The sequence below is a fragment of the Mus musculus genome, chromosome 1 (assembly GCF_000001635.26).
Source record: "Mus musculus strain C57BL/6J chromosome 1, GRCm38.p6 C57BL/6J".
Classification (NCBI taxonomy): Eukaryota; Metazoa; Chordata; class Mammalia; order Rodentia; family Muridae; genus Mus; species Mus musculus.
The window spans coordinates 106,704,360-106,728,661 of NC_000067.6; the positions used below are offsets into that span (position 1 = coordinate 106,704,360).

Consider the following 24,302-nt stretch of genomic DNA (forward strand, 5'->3'; position numbering starts at 1 on the left):
CCGTAGGTCTCACCACTTCCTTGGCTCTTTCACTTGGACATCCTCATAAGGGCCCAAGATGAACTAGTTTAAAGTCAGTCTCGTTACATTTACCCACCATGCAACATGGCAAGTGGGCCTTCCCTTCTCCGGAAGACAGTGTCTTTCTCTTTTCCAACCAGCTGATATACTCCTCAAATCCTCTGATTCTTTCTGTCCTTCATTCCTCTTGGAATCCAAATCTTTTGGTACTTCTGGTCTTCCCAGCCTTTCCCACATCCCCATTCCCAGGAATTTGCTCTACATGCCTACCTAGCATCAAGCATCACCAGTCCAGTCTTTCTCTAACATACATCCTGCTCTCTCGCAGGATCCTTTCAACATCTTCCAAGCTATATACACCTGTGATGGCTATTCCCAGTTGTCACCTTGACTACATTGGGAATGGACTGCAACCCAGAAATAGACGGCACACCTGTGATCCAGATTTTGAGGCTGGAAAATACAGGTTTTTGGTCCAGATCTTGAGAAATATCGGCTAAGAAAAGCTTAGGCCCAGGCAAGGTGGTACATATCTTTAATCTGGACCATACCTTCTGCTGGAGCCCTACATAAGGATGATGGGAGAAGGAAGGCTCACTCTTCTTTGCTTGTTTGCACTTACTGGCCAGCACATCAGTTGGAACCTACTTCTTCAGCATCCCAGCTTATATAGGAGATCAGCTGAAACACCTAGCCCTCGTGGGACTGAGCAACTACTCATAACTGCTCATTGTTGGGTTAGGTGGGCTTAAGACTGTAAGTCATTCTAATAATTTCCCTTAATAAGTTCTGTGACTCTAAGGATCCCTGATTAATATAACACCTCTCTCAGTTTAGGATCGAAGACTACATTCTCAGATTAGGTTAGTCCCATAATAGTCTTTGCTGCCGTGATCAAGCCAGACCTCCCAGTTCAATACACAACTCACACATCCTTGCATGTTTTGTAGCTCTGGGTCCCACTGCCTTAAATACTCCCTCCCCACACCTCTTTCCTATCTGTTCTCCAAAATTTGCTTCAAAACTATCTCCCACATGGAACTCTTCTGGGGTCCCTTCTAACTAGAGTAGTTCTCTGTCAGCTAAAACCAATGACAACATGGCTACCGACAGAATAGTCCAAGTCCAAATGTTTGTTCTTTAAAAAAAAAAAAAAAAACTTATTTAACCAAAACACCTAGCACTGATCTTTTTGTATGTAGGTTTCTAATAAATGTTTTCCTCTGTGAACAAAAAACTTAGTGTGTGTATTTCCCTAAATAACAAGATCCTTTGAACCCATCCGAGCCCACCATTGTTCTAGATCCTGGGATCTTGAGTTAATGTTCATTTTTCTTAATGCTTCCTTGGATAATCTTACTCTTGTGCTACTGTTTCAATGTTTAGTAAGTGGCTCTGCCTCTATATACTTGTAATTTTGTTGTAAAATACTCTCAAACCTCTGTCCTCAATGGGAAAAAAAAAAAAAAGGACACTGGCAAGAATGCAAAGAGGAAGAGGCTAGGTGCTAGCCTTGGAGCTGTAAACATAGAGGTGCCAGAGCTGCCGTCCTGCGTGGAACTCTCTCTCCTTACCCCGAGATGTGACTCGACATGTCCAGCTGATGACATTACTCAGATTGATTTTATTTCTATCCTAACTGTAATACGGATATGTACTATATCCTACAAAAGCACTGTACTAATCAAGAGGCCTAAGCATTTGTCCTCTCACCTTGGAAATTTCAGATGCAGCAGAGAGGGGAAGGGTTGGCTGCGATTCAACTTCAGACTTAATAACATAGATATAAAATTCACCATGCCGCAAAGCAGATGTCTTAGCTGTATACTACAGAGAGCTGAAAAGAGAGCAAAACCCAACCTGCAACTCAAACCCCTTGTTTGGGGCACTACATATTAACACCTGTAAACGGCCCATTATTCTTTACAGCTGAGCTGTCTTCTTGATAGCTTAAAACGGAGAAATACACAATTGGAACTGTCATAAGAGAAGACATATTGGTCTCAATGGAAAAAAAAAGATCTCCCTTGAAAAATTCAAGTTTCTCTTGACACAGTGGGCTCTCCATTTGTTTTCAGGAGATGTAATAAAGAGCAGAGTAGAGCGGGTCATAAGCTTCTGAGTCATGATGCCGAAATCCCAGAAAGCAGGTTATGAACTAGAAAGAGAATGGTCTCTAGCCCCGAAAATCCTGAACACAAAACAAACAGCCAGACAGAAATGTAAGGTTGCCTAATGGTTTGCTGTCGAAGTTCATGTTCACAGATGACGTGTAAAAGAGGGTGTGTTCAGTTTCATGGTTAGCCTCTTATGAGATGAGCTGCATCACCCAAGAAAACTAGCCAAGATGTAACCCAGAGTGGCTACACCAGCATGTCATCGAGATGCCCTTTCAAGCATGCTGATGGGTGGGGTTGGGGAAGAGGTCCTTACACTAGGTTATCTTAGTTACCTTAGTCAAGGCATTTGCCTGCTGGAAGCACAAATTGCAGGGATCCCTGCAAGGGGGAAAAAAAAACCAACTAGGCCAGCTGATACTGTCCTCTTCGAGGGGTTGGGATTTATCATCTCTGAAGTCAAGGGGCAGCACCTGCCAACAGAACTTTTATCTGCCTTTCTGCCTGTGGGAAGATCCGAGTCTGGAAAGCTATATTTTAGCAGAATCTCACGTCTTTCTACCTCCTGGAAGAATCTAGATGAAATGCCAAGCTTTCCATGTGAATCCTACCCCTCAACTGTTGCATGGTGACAAGGAGCTAACTCAGGGTGCCAATGAGAGAATCTACAAAGCCTTAGGGAGAGAAACCATCATTAAAATCATGAAAGCCTCATGCTCACCAGAGGCCAATGCTGGCACTGTACCACTGGCTCCTATCAAACAGCCACCTGCAAGAAGACCTTGTTAGAAGGAAAAGAACTGTTTAATTTTAAAACTTTCCCCGTCTGCATTTAAAGGAAGAGGCCCACGGGTACCATACACTGTTGCTTAGGAACACAGTGAGAGTATAGTATAGATCCCTGTAAATTGTGAATCACATTTCAGAAGAGAAACATCTGATAAAAGAAAAGTACCAGGACTGAAACCGAAGCAAAAGAGAAGCTTTTTCTTCCTCTCTAAGGTGGGGGTGGAGGGAGTCTCTTGTCTGGCTCAAAGCATACTTGCATCTTTCTGAGTATGAGAAGGAATTATTTAAGGCACGACTTCAAGTTACTGTGTTCTAATTAGTGCAAGCCTTGATTGTCTTTCTTTAATAACCCTTTAATGAAATTCTTTTAAAACTGTAGATTAGTGTTTATTAAGTCTACTCAATGTGAAAAACAGTGTTTAGTTGATTACTATTTAAATAGGGAACTCCCCCCCACCTTTCAGTTCTGTTAATCCTATGTCTATGTTAAGTAGTTATTTTTTTTAATTATTACCTGCATTTAGCCCCTTATTTAAATGAGCCCTAATGCACACTCGAACAACCATATGGCTAGAAATAACCTTAAGACTGAAGCACATGCAAAACAACATACTTCTTGTGTTTTTCTTTCTAAGGCCAGGATCTCGATTGCTCAGCTCCTGGGTACCACACTAAGACACCAAGGATCACAGCCTGTGATCTCTCCAGGCTGCGGGAGAGCTTTTCTTCCCATGTCCCCAACCTAATTCAGGGCCTGGCACATGTGAAACTTGCCATGTTGTTCTGCTGGAAACTCAGTCCTTGAATGATTAACCTGCTCAGACATTAAGTGTGTGTCTGAATTAAACCAAGAAGAGTGAAAGACATACTTCATAGGAAGATAAACTCAGAGTGGTCTTTATGAAAGGTCATTGCTGTACCTGGAAAAGGGGATATCAGATTACCTTAAAAAGGTTTAGCAGAACCTTTGACTCTCACATACAATACACCTCGGAGGGGGGGGGGACTTTGTGCTTGTACACAACAAAGACTGTGTTGTTTTCTTGTACAAATGTCCTCCTTTGCCAACCTGCTATGAACACAGTGAGTATCCTTAAAGCACGTGAGATGGTGCACCATGAGGAGACACCCCTACTGCAATGCACTCAAAGACCCAGCCATGTTGTTGCTTGCATGCAGTTATCATCCATCTGAGATACGAAACAAGATGAAGACAAGGAGAACAGGGGGGAAAGGGCAAGATTTTGGTTTGTTTTCTTTTCCCCCTCAGTGGATTTCTGCTATGTAGTAGGTATGTGTGGTCTACGGCCTTTAAACAATATGACATGTACCAGTTCAATCAAGGGTTGCTAAAATGAACAGGCTGCTCTTTTTAGAAAACACAACTAAAAGGAACAGGACACAGAAATCTTTCAGTGGATGTTAAACAGCCACAAAAACTTCAGCCCAGAAAGGAAAACGGAGGGATCTAGACTTGTATGAAGTTCCAGGAAGACAGTCAACAGCACATGACTAAGAACTTGAAGACCAATAACACGGTTTTTTTCCTTACAAAATAAATTATTGAAAGTGGTCATGAGATTCCTAGCAGACAGAGATACACAGTTTCCCAAGGAAAGTTCATCAGGGAATGTATTATTTAAGACTGGATCATCACAATGCTATTTTTAAAACTATCAGTTTGCTGCCAAAATTGGCCATGGCTGCTGATACTGGCCACTGGAAAAATGATGCTCTTTCATGTAGTTCATCCACTGACATGAGAGTGGTAATGCAAACTATATCCAGAGGGGAAATCTACTTGCTAGCTAACTACCTGAGACAAAGGGAGCTGACCTCTACTGGGTACAGAGACATGAGCTTCCCTTTAGCTGATGAGGGAAACCTATGACACTTTAATGGCCTCAATACTGCCTATGCAAACTCCATAACCACCGAGAGAAGCATCCCTGAGAGGAGTATGACTGGGCTTATTTAACTTCTCTCTTGCCTTCGTTCTCTACTCCTGTTGGGGGTAAGAGTGCTGTAGTGGATGCCTGAGAGACAGGATTCCAGGTAACATTCTCAACCGGGAGCCCACTAAGGTCAAGAGAAGCCATGTCACCCTTCAAAAACCAAACACAACAAAACAAACAAGAAGCCGCCCATATCTAGAAAGGATTAAGCGGCAGCCAGCACCCTTAGATTTTACTGTACATACAAACCAAAGATTGTGACTCAGTGGTACCAGAGTGAAGCCTGGGATTCTCTGCTCAGGAAGGTCCCCGTGACACCCATGCTACTGATCTGTAAGGCTTCAGATATTTTTCTAGAATGACTGCTGTCTCCCTACTCTCTCTTCCTTGCCTTTCTCTAGATGGCACAAAGCCCTCAATTCAGACGTGGGGCCAAGTCATACTCTACTTTAAACCCAATTACCTCTTTATTTAACTTGCAGAACCCTCTATCAGAAGCTGGTCCTTCCAAGGACTGTTTTCTCTGGAATGAAACATGGAACAATGTCTTCCCCAGGCTTGGAGCACTCTGACTTTGGAGCAGAAAACAAAAAGTGATTTCCAGTGTAAAGCTCCAAGTGTTCTCAGTAGGTCTACAGTCAAGCTGCTCCACTAACCATGGGAAATTATGTCCACCATTCCCATTATTATCTCATGTCAAGAAGCTCTCAGCTGAAACGTAGCTGTGGTTATTAAAATGTCACCGCAGTATGCATCATGTTAGAGATGAAATCCCGACCAACTAAAATTAAAGGGAAAGCTATATGCCAAGTGCCTAAAACAAACATTTACATTAATAAGACACTTGAAACCATAGGCTGATATAGACCAATCATAAGAATTCTCAAATACTACCACTTTTATTCCCAAGTGATCACATTTGATTCCATTTTCTGACACATACTCTTGTCAATGGGCTTTCTTTTTCTGCATAGCCATCCATTTATGTGTTTTTCTGAAAACTATTAGACGTTTTCTCCATCATTCATTTATGTGTTGTTCTGTATGACTTACATGTACTATAAGAGGCTTTGTCTTTTTTTTTTTTTTAAGTTTTTATCATCTCTTCCAATATGCCATTGTGGTTTGGCTTCATAACACGAAGCCTGTGCATTTATCAACCTCAGATACCTGTTGACCACAAAGATAGGCCCTGCAACAAAACCTTGATGGTGAACAGAGAAGAAAAGAGACTCTCCATTTAAAGAGAAACCTCGGCTGTCTGACGTGTTAACACGTTGCGAGTCGGCACCAAAGGTCAGTTTGTATCTGAAGCCCTGTTTCCCATCTTTTTATTAACCTGATAGTCAATATCACACATTCACTGCTGTGGATTTCTTTCAAATAGAAAGAAACACTGTTAATAAAAATATGAAATAATAAACCTAAATCAGTTTTATTTTGACTTTAAAATGATTCTTCTAGAGCCCGAAGTTCCCATCTCTCTGAATACAGTGGCTAAAATATCAAACCACCTACTTAACTAAACATCTTACAAAATAGCTTCTCTCCTTCCGCCAAGTCTTCCAGAATTGCTAACAGACTGATCCTGTGGGATGTCAACAAACAAGCAATTCACAAAGAGCATGTGAATTTCAAGCACTTAAAAACTCTGATATTTGAGTTAATTTTACTTTTAAACATCGAACAGTGCCACCAATATTTTGTCAACTTTGGTCAAATAAGATCAGATGTTCACATCAATCATCTATTTTTCTTGGCTTTTTCAGGGCCTATGAATATTAGCATATCTTGCAAACTGTAGTAAAAACAGAATGTGCTTCTAGATATTTGGTTCACGTTCAGTCAGTTACAGACTTTTTGTTCCTGTTAAGATATAATATATATGTATATGTATATGTGTATATATATATATACATATATATATATACACACACACACACACACACACACACACACACTCACATATATATTCGTTCTCTTTATACTACCAAGGCAGGACTAAAATGAAAACCCTTTTCATTAAAACAAGGTCTTTTAAAAAATGTCAGACAATAATGATTGCTTTCACATAACTTAATTGTTTTAGCTATAGCAAGTCTTAAGTCTGCTCTCTGCCCTTAAAGAACCAGAGAAAAGCTTAAATCACACGGTAAAATATGGAAGCTGAACCTCCCAAGATCCCAGAAAACTATCACCCCATAGATGCTCACCAGTGTTGTGGATACGAATCATTTTAACTTGTCAGGGCTGGAGACGCCACAGCTAAGTGGACTCCATTACCCCTTTCATAGGCACCCTAGATGCAAGTCCATTCAGCAGTAGAGATCGCAAAACTATGTAGAATGCAGGTAGAGAAAAGTAAGACATACAGTGGATGCAGACTTCTAAATCATCGCATATTCGTTGACGGACATGTTTAGGGTGCACACCCACCATGCCCACTGGGGACTATGGCATAGACAGACTGGATTCCACAAACATCCACGAATACCTACCTAAGCTTACCTTTTTTTTTTTTTTTTTTTTTTTTTTTTTACAAGCTTAGCTATGATTTCCAGGAAAAGGAGCCGTGTTGTTTTTCTTTGGGAAAATGTTCCCAAGTGAGTTAGAAAAGGTTTGCCTGCGTCCTCTGGTGGAGCCTGCATGTCTAGATGGACCTTTTAAAGTTTGTTAGTCCACCAGAGGAGCTAAAGATGCATAGGTCAAGAGGGAGTGTTGGAGGTCTGGTGCTTACACAGGACCCAGAACATCTGCAGCAAGCTACTCAGACGAACTAACTCTGAGAGTTACTGGAGGGATGCTATTATCTCCAGATCCTACTGGATCAAAAATGCTGGATTCTTGCTCCCTCACAGCCAGCGGGCAGGAGTTAACACAGTGTTGGCAGGGTGTGATGTACCCAGAGGAAGAGAGTGAGAGGTCAGGGGAGCAAAGCTACAAACTCGACTTTATTTCATCTGCTCAATGGCCCATTTTGACCCAGAATCCACTCACACCCCAACCTGCGCATCTTGGCCTTGAGATCAAAGCCCAGACTCATTCAACCAGACATGCACCTACCCAGCCTCCGTTATCCTGGATCCAGGTGTGCAGATGCCGGTTCAGGTACTCAGTCATCCACAGGGCGATGTTGTCCACCAGGGGTGACATCTCCCTGTTGACGCTCTCCACACACATGACCCCACCGAACTCAAAGAAGGCCACAATCCTCCCCCAGTTCACCCCATCCCTGAAGAGTTCCTCCACCACCGTGGCAAAGCGTCCCCTCGCGGTGAAGGGCGTCAGGTGCAGCTGACTGGACATCTCTGCGAAGTCACGACGGTAGCGACGAGAGAAGTCATCCCCAGCCCGGCGGAGGGTCAGATGGACCACAGGTGGCACAGGGCTGAGCGCAGGCCCAGCGGTGGCAACGAGGGGCCTGAGAGGAGACGTCCTGGCAGCCATGTCCCGGTGCACAGCGGGCATTGGGTTGCTCTCAGGCTGGAAGGAGAAGATGCCAGGGGTGGGGGCAGCCCCCAGGGGCGCCGCGTCCGCATCTCCAGCATCCCACTCGTAGCCCCTCTGTGACAGCTTATAATGTATGTACTTCATCACGATCTCCCGGTTATCATACCCTGTTCTCCCGGCTTGCGCCATCCTTCCCCGAAAAGAAGCTGCAGGTACCAATGGCACTTCAAGTCCCGACTCCCGCCCCACGGCCCCGAAAGAAAAAAAAAAAAAAAAGAATAGTTATAATCCAGCTCTTTTATTGGATGTGCTTTGCATTCTTGGATGAAGGGGTGTCTTTAGTTACACCGAACACTTGATTCTGGTGTTTCCCCGTTGGCATGAGATGCAGGAAATTTTTATTCAAATTCCTTTCTGCTTTTTATTTCATGAGGTACATTATTTATTAAGCTTTGTTAATATCAGTCTACTTCCTCCGCAATGCTGAAAGGTGAAGAGGCGGGACGACCTAGGAAGTTAAAATCAGGTGTGTTTTCCTTTATATATTTAGGGTAAGAAAGGTATATCCGCTACAAGTTACACGTTTAAAAATGCATTAAACTGTCTGGAAATGAAATTTGCTTGAATGCACTTGAAGTAAAAAAATATTTCAAACGCGTCCATGGAAAGTTATATTAAACAAAATTCCTGTGCAAAGAACTTACTGTATTTTCTAAGGACGGCATGATCTTCTGTCAAGTTTACCCTTTTTTGGTAAAACCCAAACAAATACATAAGGCAACCACACCATCGATCTTCAGAAGTCTCCTTGTATAAGCTTCTTTACAACTTGCAATGAATCGGGAGTTGGGGTCTGGGGGCTAGGTGGAGGAAAAATCAGGAGGGTTTCCAGATTGGGTCCTCACACTCCGGCTTCACTGAGAATGTCAATCCGTAGGAATCCCAACCAGAGATCTCAAGAGCACCGCAGCGGGGCAAAAAGGCAGCGGCGGCGGCGGCAGATGAATTACAATTTTTCAGTCCAGCATTTGCAGAAGTCCTGTGATTCTCCCTTCTTCTCGGCAATTTACACTTGCACACACACGCTGGAGCGCAGGCATGGATCCGTATCCACCGGACCGCTTCAGACCTCCAGGGCAGAGAGACACGCCAAGGGGACGATGGAGGAGCTGGGGGACCGGGACCGGAATCCTCTTCTGATTAAACTCCGAAGGGCCAACGCGCTTTCCGAAACGGGAAAAAAAGCAGCTTGCTAAATGCAGGCACGGACGCGCTGGGGCCGCGGGTGCCCAAGGAGCAGCCCGCGCACTGTGTGTGGTGCGCTGCGGGAGAAGGAGGTGGTGGGGGAGGGTTTGCCCCCCCTCTTTTTCCTAAAAAGGATGACTGCTACGAAGTCCCCCCCTGGTCCCCTCTTCCGCTGCACCCCACCGGCGCACCCCGCCTCCGGGCTGCGCACCCTTTCTCCTCCTCCGCTGCGGGCGGCGCTGGCGGCCGCCTCCTCGTGCTTGCGCCGCGCAGCCCGTTCCACGGTGACGGCTGCGGCTGGGGAGGGCCTGGGCACCTCGGTGTTGGCGGCGGCGGCTCGGCGGGGACCCGGACGCGGGGCGGGAGGACGGGCCGGGGAGGAAGGGGGCGGGCGCGGGGCGGGGGGCCCGGCCTCTTACTTCATTCTCCGCCGGAGCGCCTGGTTTCCTGTACGTACGTCACCGTTCATTCAAAAAAAAGAAGAAAGAAAGCCCTCCTCTGAGCGCCCGCCCGCCGCCTCCTCCCGCCGCCCGCCAGCCGCCCGGGTTAAAGGCGCCGCGGCCGCCCCGGGGAGCGCGCGCCCGGCCGCGGCCGCTGGCCTGGGTGGCGGCCACCCGCGGGCTACGCTGGGCCCCGGACCGTGGGTGGCGCGGGCCTCCCGGGCGGCAGTGGCTCAGTGGGCGTGTGAGGGGCCTCCTCGGGCCTGCGGGGCTGGCTGCTGGCTGGACGTGCCTATAGCCAGGGCCAGGCTGTGGCGAGGCACCTGGATCTTTTCTAACAGGATGGGCACAATTGCATGGATCTTTTTCAACGTGTACAGTGTGCACGACCGCATGGACTTTTTCTATGTAGCATGTGCAGGTCACATGGACCCTTTCTAACCGCGTGCATGGAATGTGCACAATCCAATGGACCCTTTCTAACCACACATAAAGTGTGTACACAGTCGCTCTGTGTGTGTGTGTGTGTGTAGTGCAGTGTATCTACAATCATGTGGACCCTTTAAACAGTGTAGTGTATACAACCACATATAGTGTATAAAATCAAACAGACCCTCAGCTAACCATGTGAACCCCCAAACACTATGTTATCAGCTCTCAGCAGCCAGAGAGATTACCGAGACATATATTGACTCCTAAGTAGTGAGTAGTACCAATATGCTACCCTTGGGTGAAGAGAGGCAACTCCCAACACAGTCTCCAGGATATTAATTACAAATGAAAATACTTAGAATAACAACGTTAGCATGCTTGTTTCTAGGCCCTTTTGTCCAGACACCACAAGCTGTGTAACTTAGAACAGGTCTGAGTACTCCTCTGCTCTGAAGAGCATGATGTGATGTCCACAACCAGCAAGGGATGTGCCTCAGAGGCTGGTCTTTCCTCATCTCTTCTTAGTCAGACAGTGGCAGACTGATGGCAGTCGCTGATGCTCTTGGCTTGTTAAAGAATAGTCAAAGTGGTATGCGGAGTTACTTTGGAGGTGTCCAAGCAGATACCACATGAGCACCCAGGCGCTTTTAGCCTCTATCCAGGCATACCCAACTTGGTGACCAAGGCCAGACCTAACTCGCAGTGGGCCAGTGAAGAGAGGAGAAGAGAACAGCAGAAGTTTGAGTTTCAGGGACAGTTTTTCCTCTGCTCCTAACGCTCCCAGCACTGGGCTGGGGCTGGACCTCAGGGAGTGATACCTGCCACCTTTCAAGGCCATGACCCTAACACGGCATAGGTACGGTTTTGGATATCCTCAGCTCTGACCAGCATGCAACCTGAGACGGCTTCAGAAGATGCAGCCATACAGATAATGTGTCTATGTACCCACAGACACACAGTGCCACTGTCACTTGTATGAACCCAGACAGAAACAATCAAGCTGAGAGATAGATACATAAAACACCAAGAAAAACTGTGCTATGTGATAACTATGTTATCAGCTCTCAGCAGCCAGAGAGATTACTGAGACATATATTGACTCCTAAGTAGTGAGTAGTACCAATATGCTACCCTTGGGTGAAGAGTGGCAACTCCCAACAGTCTCCAGGATATTAATTACAAATTAAAATACTAATGAAAACTCGTGGTTGGTGAGATGGCTCAGCGGTTAAGAACACCGACTGTTCTTCCGAAGGTCCTGAGTTCAAGTGTCAGCAACCACATAGTGGCTCACAGCCATCTGTAATGGGATCTGATGCCCTCTTCTGGTGTGTCTGAAGACAGTGACAGTGTACTCACATACATTAAATTAATAAGTAAATAAGTAAGCTGTTCGTTCACAGGCTAGCAGGTTGCCACATCGGGCTTAAGAACAGAGCACATGTGCAGGGTGGACAAGTCCCACAGGCTTGCTGGATTACTGTGGGAACAGCACATTCAGTCACTATCTTTACCTCATTCCAAGTTTAAAAGGGTGTATTTTGTGTGTACATGGTGTGGGTTGGTGGAGTACATGCCATGGCATGGATTGTCATTGGACAGCACCGTGGAGCCATTCTCCCCTTCCACCTTTATTTATTTGAGGCAGGGTCTCATGTAGCCCAGGGTGGCCTTCAATTTGCTGTGTAACAAAGGATAAATGTAATGATTTTCCAGCCTCTATTTCCAGAGTGCCAGGATCATAGGCATGCATAATGACCCATTTGTGTGGTGTCCGGGATTGAAATTAGGGCTTTATGCACACTAGGCAAGTATTGTACAACTGAGCTACAAAAAGCATCTATTAATATATATGCACACATGCACGCGCGCGCGCGCGCACACACACACACACACACACACACACACACACACAGTACTTTTTTTTTTGCTTTTTTACTTCTTCTCACCCTGTTAGCCATGAGACCACTCTCTGTCCTGTGAGAATGGGTGCCTTCCTAGGAGTCTGTTACTAAAGGGATGAAGGGAACCTCTCCTTCACAGCTCTCTGATGGCACTGAGAGTGCTGGAGAGGTGGCCTGCACTGGGGGGAGGCACTGAGGTATGTGTTCACAGAAATGGAACTAGCACTGATGGTAAAAAGACCGCTCAGGGATCCTCCTAGGACCATGTCTTAACCTCCCACATTACTTCAGAGGAATCCAAAGACTTTGCATGTTTAATGCCCTGCACTGGGCTGGAGAAACAAGAGGGCAGGAATGGGGTGGGCAGGAGTCACGGTGTCCTTCTGCAATAGGAACAGCCAGGATGGAAGCATTCCCTACTTCCAGACACAGAAATGCTCCCTCATTTTTCCTTAAGGGTCTTCCCAGACCCTTCTGTGGCATCTTGGCCCTGACCAACTTGGCTTGGGGACAAATAACTTCTGGACCAATGTACGGTGGCCTTTCACTTCCCAAGGTGGCTTCTACCTCTACCGAGTCCAGGGGCCAGCCTTTGGTGCCTCTGGTGGGTAGCATCCAGCCAGAAGGGAAAAGGGCCAGCCACAGAGAAAGCCGACATAACAAGGGTCTGAAAGGCCCTTCATCCTCTGCTGAACAGAAAGCTTTCCTTGTGAGGTCCGCCACCTGCTGGTTGGTGCTTTGCAGCATTATTCGGGAAGTTCTCTTGAAAATCAATGTGAAAGTTTCCCAAGTTTATGAAAATGAAGAATATTCTAAAATGAACATAGAACTGGTTCGTGTTAAGTATGGATATCAAATCCTTCCATCTCTGGAATTTTTAACTGAAATGAGGGAAAAGACCCTTCACTGAGGGAAAAAAATGATAGAAAGACACATTTTAAAAGAAACTCTGGGTTATTTCAGGTTAAAAGCTGTAAGCAGATGGAGCAGAAATAAATCTGTAAACAATATGAAGAGGGGGAGGGGCGCCGAGACTGTTACTCCATGTAACCTGAATAAAACGAACTATTTACAAAATGAACATTTCACAGGCCTAGGTGTAAGCCAAAGCACTGGCTTTTGATTTCTCAGGTCCTATGTGGGCACCATGGGCTCCTGTACAGAGCTGTGTGTAGGCACTGGTGGACGAACACTGCATAAGCCCTACTATGTAGGCCCTACTATGTGAGCCTACTATGTGGGCACCATGGGCTCCTGTACAGAGCTGCGTGTAGGCATTGGTGGACAAACACTGCATGAGCCCTACTATGTAGGCCCTACTATGTGAGCCTACTATGTGGGCACCATGGGCTCCTGTACAGAGCTGCGTGTAGGCATTGGTGGACGAACACTGCAAAAGCCCTACTGGCAGTGCTCTTAGGACATTCAGGCTCAGACCTTTCTTCCCAAGACCGGTCACATTATTTTCGTCTTTCTGTGCTATCCAGCCATACTTGTCATAACTGGGCAACACTTCCACCAGATCAAAAACAAGTAAGTCTTAACCTAACCTAGAAACTCACCTGACTAGTTTATGGTGGATCCTAAGCCTCACAAAACCCATTAGAGTAAGAAGCCACAACCTCTACCACTAGGCATGAATGAAAAATCAGCCACACTGAAGTGCAAAGTTAACAGTGCACAAGCAAGGGCCTGGGGTGAGAGTGGCCCGGCCTGTGTGAGGCTTTGGGTTCAATGCCCAGTGCCGGAGTGTCAACGCAGAAACGGTGCTCACTTTTGGTTTACAAAAGAAAACAGAGAGAACTGACTTTTTCCTGCCTTTCAAATGAATGGCGTTTAAGGTGAAGTAGGACAAGGAGAGGAACTTGTCTGACAGTTTTCAAAGCCTGCTCATTTCTGGATAGCAACTGAAGCCATTGAACAAACACGTGGGAAGCCATCACCCATAGCAAGGGGGCAGAGAAGAATTTACATTCCTCTCCGTGACTACACTCATCTGCTATTTAGCAGACCTCACAGCGTCTCCTGATACTAACTACAAATCAAAATAGTTAAACAGCAACATTAGCATGCTTGTGTCCAGACACCACAAAGTATGTGAATTAGAACAGGTCAGAGTACTCCTGTGCTATGGAAGGGGGAAGTTCATAGGCAGCAAGGGATGTTCAAGGCTGAAGTCTTTCTTTGTCTCTTCTCAGTTAGCTGGTGGCAGACTGATGCCACTGATGTTCCCCCACTCCCATTTCTGCTGTCACTCCTCCCTACCTCGGCTCCTATTCAGATATTCATTCTTCCTGTGTAGCTTCCTTTTCTCCTATTCTTTTAAGGTCATTGGCCGTTCTGTTTAAGGCTAATGAGGACACCAATACCAACCCTATTCCAAAGTCCAAGAACTTCAGCATCTTTTGAGGTGACATCCCTACCAGCCGTATGTCTTTAATGGGGTGCCTCTCAAACACATGAAGATTGTTTGCTGCAATATCCCTACAGCCTAGGCAACATTAAAATTGAATTCCAAGGGATACCACACCCTTCTCAAACTCAAATCTTGCTATTTCTTCTCTGCTCAATAGAGTTCAAAAGCTGGCGTCTCATCCTTATGACTCGAGCTGCCCAAGCCTGCCTCCCTTCCCTCCCACTTGCCCTTCCCAGAGCTGTGCAAACATTTGATGGCTTTCTTGTTTTTCTTTGTCCTTAATTTTCCTTTGGCAGTAAAGGGGATCAAACTTGTCACATGCCAGGCAAGAGCTCAACACTGAGCTGTGTCCGAAATGTCTTCTTAGCATCTTTTGCCCCCACATCTGTTCCTCTCTCTAAACACACCTAACTTTCTCCCTTGGAAATTCCGATCAGTTCCTTAAGCTTCAGCTCAAACACTTGTGTGAAACCAGCCCTGACTTCTCCAGGAAACCTCCATACTCCACCCAGACAGCTTAGATGTAGTTAGTTTTGGAGGCTAAGAAGTGAAAAACAAACAAACAAACAAACAAACAAGCAAACAAACAAAAACAAACAAATGAAACAAAAACCGAAACAGAAGCCTCAGGTGGAATCTGGCCCCATGGAACTGACAGCTGTGACCTTGAGCTGGTTAGTGAACATCTCTGCCTCTCGGTGCCTGCTCCCTCATTTCTAAGCAGAGGTGTAATGACCGATACCCATCCTGTGCATGTATACTTCCACTGAGTTAAAACACACAAAGTGCTCAACAGTGCCTTGAACCTATCTGTTCTGAATTTGTTCACATAGCTTAATCACACCTCCTGTCAATCACAGTACACTTTCTGGCTGTTCTCTGCTAGATTGCAGACCACCTGAGGGAACAGACATCTTTAATACACTCCTTGCCTACAAAAACACTTGGCATTCACATATTTGTGTTATAAAACTCAAAGGTCTCCAGCCAAAGACGTGGGTGGATGCAGGGGGCTGCGAGTGGAGGGAATACATACGGGGCTCCAGCAAAGACAACAAAGGGGTGGAGAGTGGAGAGGAAGTGCAAGGCTTGCAGTCATCAGGAGGGAGAAGTTTACCCCCACCCCAAGCCCGCCTAGGAGGCTCATCACAGAAACTCAAGCAATATATGTAAAATGAGGAAAAATGGGGGTTAATAAGCTCATTAGTAGAGTGAAAAGAAATAACTTTTCTTTTAAACACCCAAACATACAAATCAGAGAAGCGATATCATATGCCATTTGAATATAAAATTTTCAAATTTAAAGAAAAGTTTGGCTTGCAATTCAAGATGCTTCCAAAATGATCTACTTAATGAAATGTCTTTATAAAACTCACCATTGAGTACAATGAATAAAAGCAATTTAAAGGTATAAACAAAATCATATAATCAACATAGAGCTGCAGAAAACATACAATAAAATTTAACAGAGACCTATTAATAAAAAACTCTCAGCAAACAGGAAATGAGAAATTGTCAACCTAAGAAATGAGCTCTATGAAAACCTTACAAGTAGCCGTCTATGTTGTAGTGAGATGTCCGAGCATTTCCCCTAAGAGTGCAGACAAGCAGCAAAGGAAGACCTATGGTGAAAAATGTGTTTTAAGAAACATCTCCTCAGGATGAGCAAACATTTCTGCTTACAAGAAACCAAGGTGTTCTCTCACCTACTTCTTGTTATCAAAATGTAGACACAGCTCACAAAATAAGCAGGAATAAGGGTCAGAAAATCTATTTGCATATGAAATGTAACTGTTCAAAAAGCTTTATTATATTCTATATTTCTTAGGCTTCTTTTACTCATACAGACAGAGCATACTTGAAATGAATGTTCAGATTCCTAAGTATATATTGTAAAAATATTACTTCCTAAAAATAATAAAAATCAGGCCTTATGAAATGTCTAGGAAGCCAAATAGAGACAATGCTATAAAAGACTTTTGTAGCTTGATTAAGTATCTTTAAAATGACAAATATCTAGAAAAATAAATTTTCAGATCAGTAAAGCTTGTTCCCTAGTCTGTATGTGTAATTCAGAAATACAAGATATGAAAATCACATTACAGCAGTGCTACCATACAGTACCGCCACAAAAGCTTCTAAGGTAGAAACCCTGTCCTAACATGTGTCAAAACGCCTTAAGAGTTCACACCACAAATAAGTATAAAATATAATGGCAACTCTCTCATTTTCGAAAATCAAACCCATAGGCCTCCATTAACCCAGAAAGATCAGAACAGCAAGACCCAGTCCGGAACTAGAGGGTAACAGTCAGCAGGGGCCTTCTGAGCTGGGGTCCTAAGGACTAAGGGTGATAAGAAAGACACAAAGCATCTTCTAGCAAAAGTATGAATATTAACTGTGGTCTTCAGCAAGACACATTTCAATTAGAATACAATATAATAAACTTATGTACCACAACATAATTCATTGTACAGCCTTCTACAAGGACAAATGCATAGGATTCTTTGAGTAGAGCAAATGGTATAGAAATGTTCTCATCATCTAACAGAAAGTCATCTTAAAGATTCTGCTTTCAGGAATCAATTATATGATTTAACAGATCTAGATAAATACACACCACTACATTATACAGAGAGAGACCACAACAACAGTCTAAACTGTATAAATTACTAAAGTCTGAAATGATAGGACAATTTTAATAAAGAATGTTTTTGGATTGGGGTAAGGAATCAAACCCAGGGTCCCAAGCATGCTAGGCAAGCATTCTCCAATGAAACACTTCCCCAGCCCGTGACATTATCTTTTTCTTCTTTAAATAAATAAATGATTGCCTCCTATTCTTTCTCAGTTATGAAGCGTCCTTAACTTTATATAGCAGAATATTAATTTTCAAATGAACACAGGGATATATTAAAATAAAGTAATACGATCTGACTATCAGAGCAGGCACTCAGCACTGAAACCCCAGAAGCCCTTGGTCACACAGAGGGAATGGCACAGAGGAACTGCAAGCCTCAGCATCCAACTCAGCCTTAGCACGTGGCAAAGGATGGAAAGTGTTTAGCTCTCTGGGGGGGAAAGCTGATAATTTCCCTAACAATGGGGCTGTCCACACCGCCTCCCCCGGCCCCAACTGTAGTTTTCTACCTCAACTGGGATGAACGGTGACTTTCAGGGGTATTGCTTCAATGCTGCATTCCAAGCAGGAGTCTCAAGAGTTCCTCTGTCAAAGGTAATGTGGAACACATACTGAGAGGCAAGATGCTTGCAGGGAGTCTGGTAAAGTTAACACACAGGCACGCTGTGCTGATGTGACATGAATAAAAACAGTATTCTCACATCAAGTTCATCTGGGACTATGGTATCTACTTCAGAAGAAAAGGAAAGCTTACTCCAAACTTTTGTGAATCAGGGTGTTGAGGCCTCTAATGCCATGGCATCACGGTCTCTGCAAACCTGAGTTTAAAGTGGGTTAGAGCCAGCATCGCCCACCATGAAACAAGGCTTTTCACTGTATGTCAGGCATTATCTAGACAGCCATCCTCTGGCCGAGGAATGTTTGAAAATAGTATAATGAGAAAAGTTAATTGTACTGTCAGATGTCATCTGGGATTAGATCTTAACAGGTAAGAGTAGAAAGTGCCAGCTGTCTGGGGACACTTAAAAGAAAATAAAATTGGAAACTGTCCAGTTGTTCCCTCTGAATTGGGAAGTGGTCCCTGCTGTCCCACCTCAGCAGCTGTCCAATATGCCACAAGTCGTAGACTTTGGCTAGGCTGGACTGAAGGGGTGCTGGAACTGTTTTGGCCTTGTCAACCCGCTCCTGTAAACAGTAATGCATATAATAAAAAATGTCTTCTATAACAATATTTAAAATGTTTTCTGACCTTGATAAAAATGGATCCATTAAATATCTTATTAAATAAAAACTAAGCCACTATAAAGTCAAGAGATTAAAAAAACTCAAAGAGCAAAAACTGGTTGGCTCATTGACCATGATGGAGTAAAACTGTACTGCCAGGACTCAGGTGCCTGAGGCAAAAGACCACACAGCAAAAACTCATCTTTAAAAAAAAAAAAAAAAGGAAAAAGAAAAGCAAAAAGAAAATGTTTACCATGGCAATAATCTCTAAATAATTTTCAAACCCTTTTGTTGTTTGTTGGGGTTTTTTTTGTTTGTTCTTTTTTTTTTTTTTTTTTTTTTTTGGGTTTTGGTTTTTTTCCTATACAGGGTTTCTCTGTGTAGCCCTGGCTGTCCTGGAACTCACTTTGAAGACCAGGCTGGCCTCGAACTCAGAAGTCCGCCTGCCTCTGCCTCCTGAGTGCTGGGATTAAAGGCGTGCGTCACCATGCCCGGCTGTTTTCTGTTTTTTAACAATAAAGTTTTTTCTTTCAAAGTAGTATTCTCCTGGTGGAGTGAACTGAAATGCTGTATTTTGTATACAAGGAGAACAGGGTAAAATATCAGGACATAGAACACTGTCCTAGAGCCTGGGGAACAATAAACAGGATGAGTGGGATACAGGCAGGACTCATCTGAGGCACTTGTTGCAGGCTCGCCCATGGAACCGCAGTCTTGCGCATGTGCACGCGCACAGGCTGCCATCAGAGGGCTCCTTACCATGCTGAAGATACTGCTGGGTGCCAGTGCGCGAGACAGAGCCGCTCAACACCCAACCTCCAAACCTGACCCTCTTTTAATAGTAGAAGTACACAACCAGCTGCCTTCCCTGAAGCTCCATTGTATGCTCTGAGAGTAAGAAGGTCATGCTTTTCATTTTTTTATTTTAATTAATTCATGGATTAATTAAAAAAGTCAAAAACATTTGCACTGATCTCCATCTTTTTTTTCTTCCTTCCTTTCTTCTACAAAAATATTACAGTAGCATAAGCAAAACTAGGAAGAGCGATAAGCACTAGGAACTGAGCTGAAATGGAATGTGAACTTCAGGTCATCATGGCTCCTGAAGAAACTGTAACTTAAGCTGCTAGGAGATTTTATTTCTCTTCACGAAACACGTAAAGAGGCTGCCTTTCCCCTTGAATAAAAATGAAAACGTTGTAAGCATCAGTCTAAGAAGACAAGAAAGCCCCGCTTGCCGTCACAAAGGACTCACCCCTTGCCCTCTGTGCTGCTCTCTCATCCCCCTCGAATTTTATGGGATCAAAGAGAGAGAAACCAGCTTCACTAGCAGAAGCGAGTCCCAGGCGCAGCAAGGCATGCTGAGAGTCAGACTCATGGGCTACTCGGAAGACACACCTTGAATAACATACACTAAAAAAATTACAAAAAAGAAAAAAAGACTAATAAAAATCCGGACCATCTTTCATAAAAAGTTAAAACCCAAAATCAAAAAAAAAAAAAAAAAAAGCAAAACAAAACAAAAACAAAAAACAAACAAAACAAAACCTCAGAAACGCCACAGAGGACATTTCTTGATCTCTATGGGTAGGATGGGAGAATGACCGAAAAGCTGAATTTACTGTTCTGGAATGCTATTCTTTACCCTGCTTTCCTGTTATTAGTTCTCACACTATCACCCCTACAGCCCAGAAAATCAAAGGTGTCCTGGCCCATATTTGCATAGTGTTTAACAGTTGTAGAGATGGCCTCATGTCCCTCTGCTTACAGCCAGATTTCTGAAGAGCACGGGGTCCAATCTCACACATTCAAAAACAAGATACAAAAGTCTGGAGGCCAAAACTTGTGTTCCATTAGCAGCACACTGTTCAAATCACTGGATTCAGTCTTTCATCCAAGGGGCAAGGTTTAGGCAGTTTTGTCTACAACTTCAGGTTTTGCTTTCTGCACCATGCAGCGGCGAACTATATTATCGAAACTTCCAAGGTAAAACAAGGCAATTGTTCGGAAAAGGCCCATGGTGACCACCTGCAAGAGAAAGGGAGACCTGTTAGCTCATCCAACAGGACAGGACAACAGCCCATTTTATAGTAGTTAAGTCTCTTCTAAACAGTTTCCAGGACACATCTGATCTGCTCCAAGCACAGGTATAATGAAAACTTTGTAAATGCCAGTAATTCTCAAGAACAGAATACGTCTGCTTTGTACAGTGGATAGCACGGCCACACAGACAACAATATTTGTCTGAATTAACAAATTCCAACCATAAAAAGAACAAACTAGGCATTCTTAGAAGACGGGGTTATAACTCCTAGGCACGGTACAATTCCGCATTCCAGATACTTATGCTACAATCAAGGTGTCCTTGGCTACAATTTTTGTTCTGAGTATTAAGCCCTTTTGCTGGGTGCTCAGGATCGTGACGTGAGAAATATACATTCCTCGCTTACCTGAACTGATCTGTTTATTTATTGAGGCAAATTCTCACTATGTTGCTCAGACTGGCCTTGGCTCCTAGTCACCAGTGATCCTCTGGCCTCAGCCTTCTACGGAGCTGCGACTACGGGTGGGCATACGATTGGCTTGTAGTGGAAAGATAATCAAAGAAGAAAGCGACCAACCAGTCTAGGAGGCAAGGCAGCAATTATCCATAGCCATGTGCCCTTCCCAGTGACAGTCTCTCATTAAAGCAACTCCAAATGGCATCATGGAAAGACACACATTTCCAGATACATGAGGAGATGAGGAGAGCCGAGGGAGAGGGAAAAAGAAGTGGCAGCAGGCTGTGGCTGGTGCTGTGCGCTGGATTTCAAGTTTCATCCTGAGCCCCAAGGAGCCAGTGATGGATTTATGTAAGGTAGAGTTAGTTGTATTTCACAAACACAGCAAAGAAAGTCTCTCAGCATCTGTGCCAGTGGCTGGCATAGGGGGATTAGGTCACAGGGATTGGGAAGGGGTTATGCTCTATTCTATGGGAGTGACTGCCATCTTTTCCTGTCGAGAAAGCAGCCTGCTGAGGTAGACCTCTGAATGTCCCAATAAATGTCTCAAATTTGGATTTCTTTCTTTTGCAACAACTTTATTTAAATGTACATACTCTTGGAGTTTGGCTCATACCCATATCTCAGTGCTAGGGAGGGTGGCAGAGGAGAGTCAGTGTAAGGAGAGTGGCTTCTATCAGATGGACCACAACGTCACTTTTCATGTTCTAGCTCACAACATATGTGGATCTGGTAAAGGACTGTGATGTTGGTCTCAACTCTGGGATCATCAGCAGAGATGCAGAATTCGGGAGAGAGAGATCTGAAGAGCATGGTGATGAGTGGGACCAGAGCCTGAAAGAAGCTGAAGCAGGGTGGTCGGGGATCACAGCCCGATGCTGGCTTGGGTAAAAGCATCCAGCCTAGCACCCAGCCTAGACTGAGTTTTAGATTTGGCATCACTGTGTGAACGGGCAAGACAGGTGGACAGGTGCAGACTCTGTGCACTAATCTAAAACTCCTGTGTTATGTAGGTACTGGCTGCTGGGGTCCAGTGACAAGTAAGAGTGACTTAGGCCCTGTCCCCAAAGATCTTACCTGTAACAAGGTCAAGCAAATCATGATGGGGAGACATTTCAGAATGAGACAGGCTAGGAAAAGGCCCAAGAAAGAACTAGGAGTTATCTGAATGCACCTCACACAGACCAGGGCTTTCTCAGCCATGATGCTTGGCTTTGTCCCTAAAGGTTCCTTCCATTACAGCTCTAATGACATGGCTGCCATTAGCACTGCCCACCAGTCTTAGCACTCCATGGTAGTAGACTCCTTAAGGGTTAGTGAACCCTCTTACACCTAACCATCTGGGGAACACAGAACCTTATCAACAGGAGTAAACTTTCAGGCCTGAGAGATGGTTCAGAGGTCAAGAGCTTACGTCATTCTTCCAGAGGGCTTGAATTCGATTCCTAGCACCTAGTTGGCAGCTTATTCTCTGTAACACCAGTTCCAGGAATCCAATGTTTTCTTCTGCCCTTTATGGGCACTACACACATGTGGTGTACAGACAAACATGGGGGAAAGAACTCATGCACCTATCTTTGTTAGGCTCACAGACTGGATGGGTTGCTGGCTCACAAACTCTGGGGATCTGCCACACAGGGCTTGGGTTACAGATAGGAGAGACCACACTGGCTTTTTATGACAGTGCTGGCAATCTGGATGAAGCTCTTACAGGCAAGGTGTGTCTGGTCTGCTCTCTGAGTCTCCTTCAGCTTAGCTACTGGAAGGTTTGATGAGCTAGAAAATGGTTTCTAAGCTAATACTTCACTGGTTGTGGACAATGCTGCCCCCCACAATTCTGGCCAAGTGTTCCTTTTTGAACACTTTAGAGCAAGGATTCTTTGCTGAAAAGATGGGTGAGCACCCAACAACAGCGACGGCCCCTCCTCCACTTGCAGCCTGGTTCCTCACTTCTGCCCAGGACATATCCTTAACCTGCTTGCCTACTTACTGTTGGCAGAGAGAGAAACAAACTTTAATTTAAAACTACTGCACTCTAGTCTTCATCTTTTTCTCACAGAAGTTGGTAACAGTGATTCTTGTTTTGTTAGTCTACCTGTCTGTCTACCTGGTTGCTGGCTAAGAAAGGGCTTACCTGCTGGAGTCCTTCAGTGATGGAAGTCACCGGGGCCATCCCACAGGTCAGGGAGGACAGCATGTACCCATCTGAGCCAATAGAACTGTTAAAATTTCCTTGCTAGGAAAGAAGCAAGCAGAAAAGAGTGGTATGGAGTAAGTTTGTAGGAATTAGTTCAGCACTGAGGAACAGGGAAGTATGTCCCTTCACTTTATAAGGGACAGCACAGCGACTCAAAATATACCAGAACTAAAAAGGGACACAGAGACGTAAAGTATGTCCAGCTCTGAAAGTACAAGTCCACAGATCCCTGTGGGTTCCTGACCCTTTCAGGGTCTCTAGGGACAATGAAACCGTCAAATAACACTGAGACGTTAGCTGCTTTCCCACTGACCTTTGTGCATATGGACAAAAGCACCACAGCACAAAGGAGAGTTTCTGAGAGTGTGGCCCTAATGCAGCCAGTGCCACCACCACCACAGCAATGAAAACACACACACACACACACACACACTCTAAAAAAGTCTTTAAGAGCCCAAAAGACGCTTTGTATTTAAGAAGTGGTTCAGAAGGGGTCAACTGCATGCTGTCTGCATGATACCCCAGCATCTTGGGCTGCCCAGCTCTGCCCCACGTGGGATATGTATCACTTCTTTGCTCCTCAATAGAACCAGGGGCCTAATCCATTCATTAAACAGGTTTGGGGTTTGTTTTTGAGGCAGGATTTCAGGCTGCCCTTGAGCTCACTTTGTAACTGAGGATGACCCTGAATTTCAATCCTCTCTTATCTACTCCTCAAGTGCTGGGATTATAGGCATGTGTTCTCAGTTTATATGGTACTAGGGAGGAACCAGGGCTTCATACATACTAGACTATTACTCTACCAATGAGCTCCATCCCCAGCTAGGCTATTTCACAGGTATATACACAGGAGAGTACACATAGCATCATACCCAGGAACCAGCAGCATCTGACATCTGGCTGGTTGTGGCCCATCTCCTGGAGGACACTGGGAAGAGGACTCCTGTTCTCAGGTGACAAATAAGAAATT

The 24,302-nt window shown here is 44.6% G+C and overlaps 2 protein-coding genes across 3 annotated transcripts in view; both read right to left on the reverse strand.

Moving 5' to 3' along the window:
- The window catches only part of Bcl2 (B cell leukemia/lymphoma 2), a 176,115-nt gene extending 166,184 nt beyond the window's left edge, over positions 1 to 9,931 (reverse strand). Inside the window, exon 1 of one of the 2 annotated variants that reach the window (NM_009741.5) lies at positions 7,946 to 9,931. In NM_009741.5, coding sequence (NP_033871.2) covers positions 7,946 to 8,521 — 576 coding nt within the window. In that variant the 5' untranslated portion in view covers positions 8,522 to 9,931. Of the gene's footprint in view, positions 1 to 7,805 lie in introns of those variants that run through there. The other variant, NM_177410.3, reaches the window with a different exon arrangement.
- A 6,119-nt stretch (positions 9,932 to 16,050) lies between these two features.
- The window catches only part of Kdsr (3-ketodihydrosphingosine reductase), a 39,333-nt gene continuing 31,081 nt past the window's right edge, over positions 16,051 to 24,302 (reverse strand). Inside the window, exons 9-10 of the mRNA NM_027534.2 lie at positions 23,270 to 23,371; positions 16,051 to 20,662 (exon numbers count right to left, since the gene is read on the reverse strand). Coding sequence (NP_081810.1) covers positions 20,543 to 20,662; positions 23,270 to 23,371 — 222 coding nt within the window. The 3' untranslated portion in view covers positions 16,051 to 20,542. The remainder of the gene's footprint in view (positions 20,663 to 23,269; positions 23,372 to 24,302) is intronic.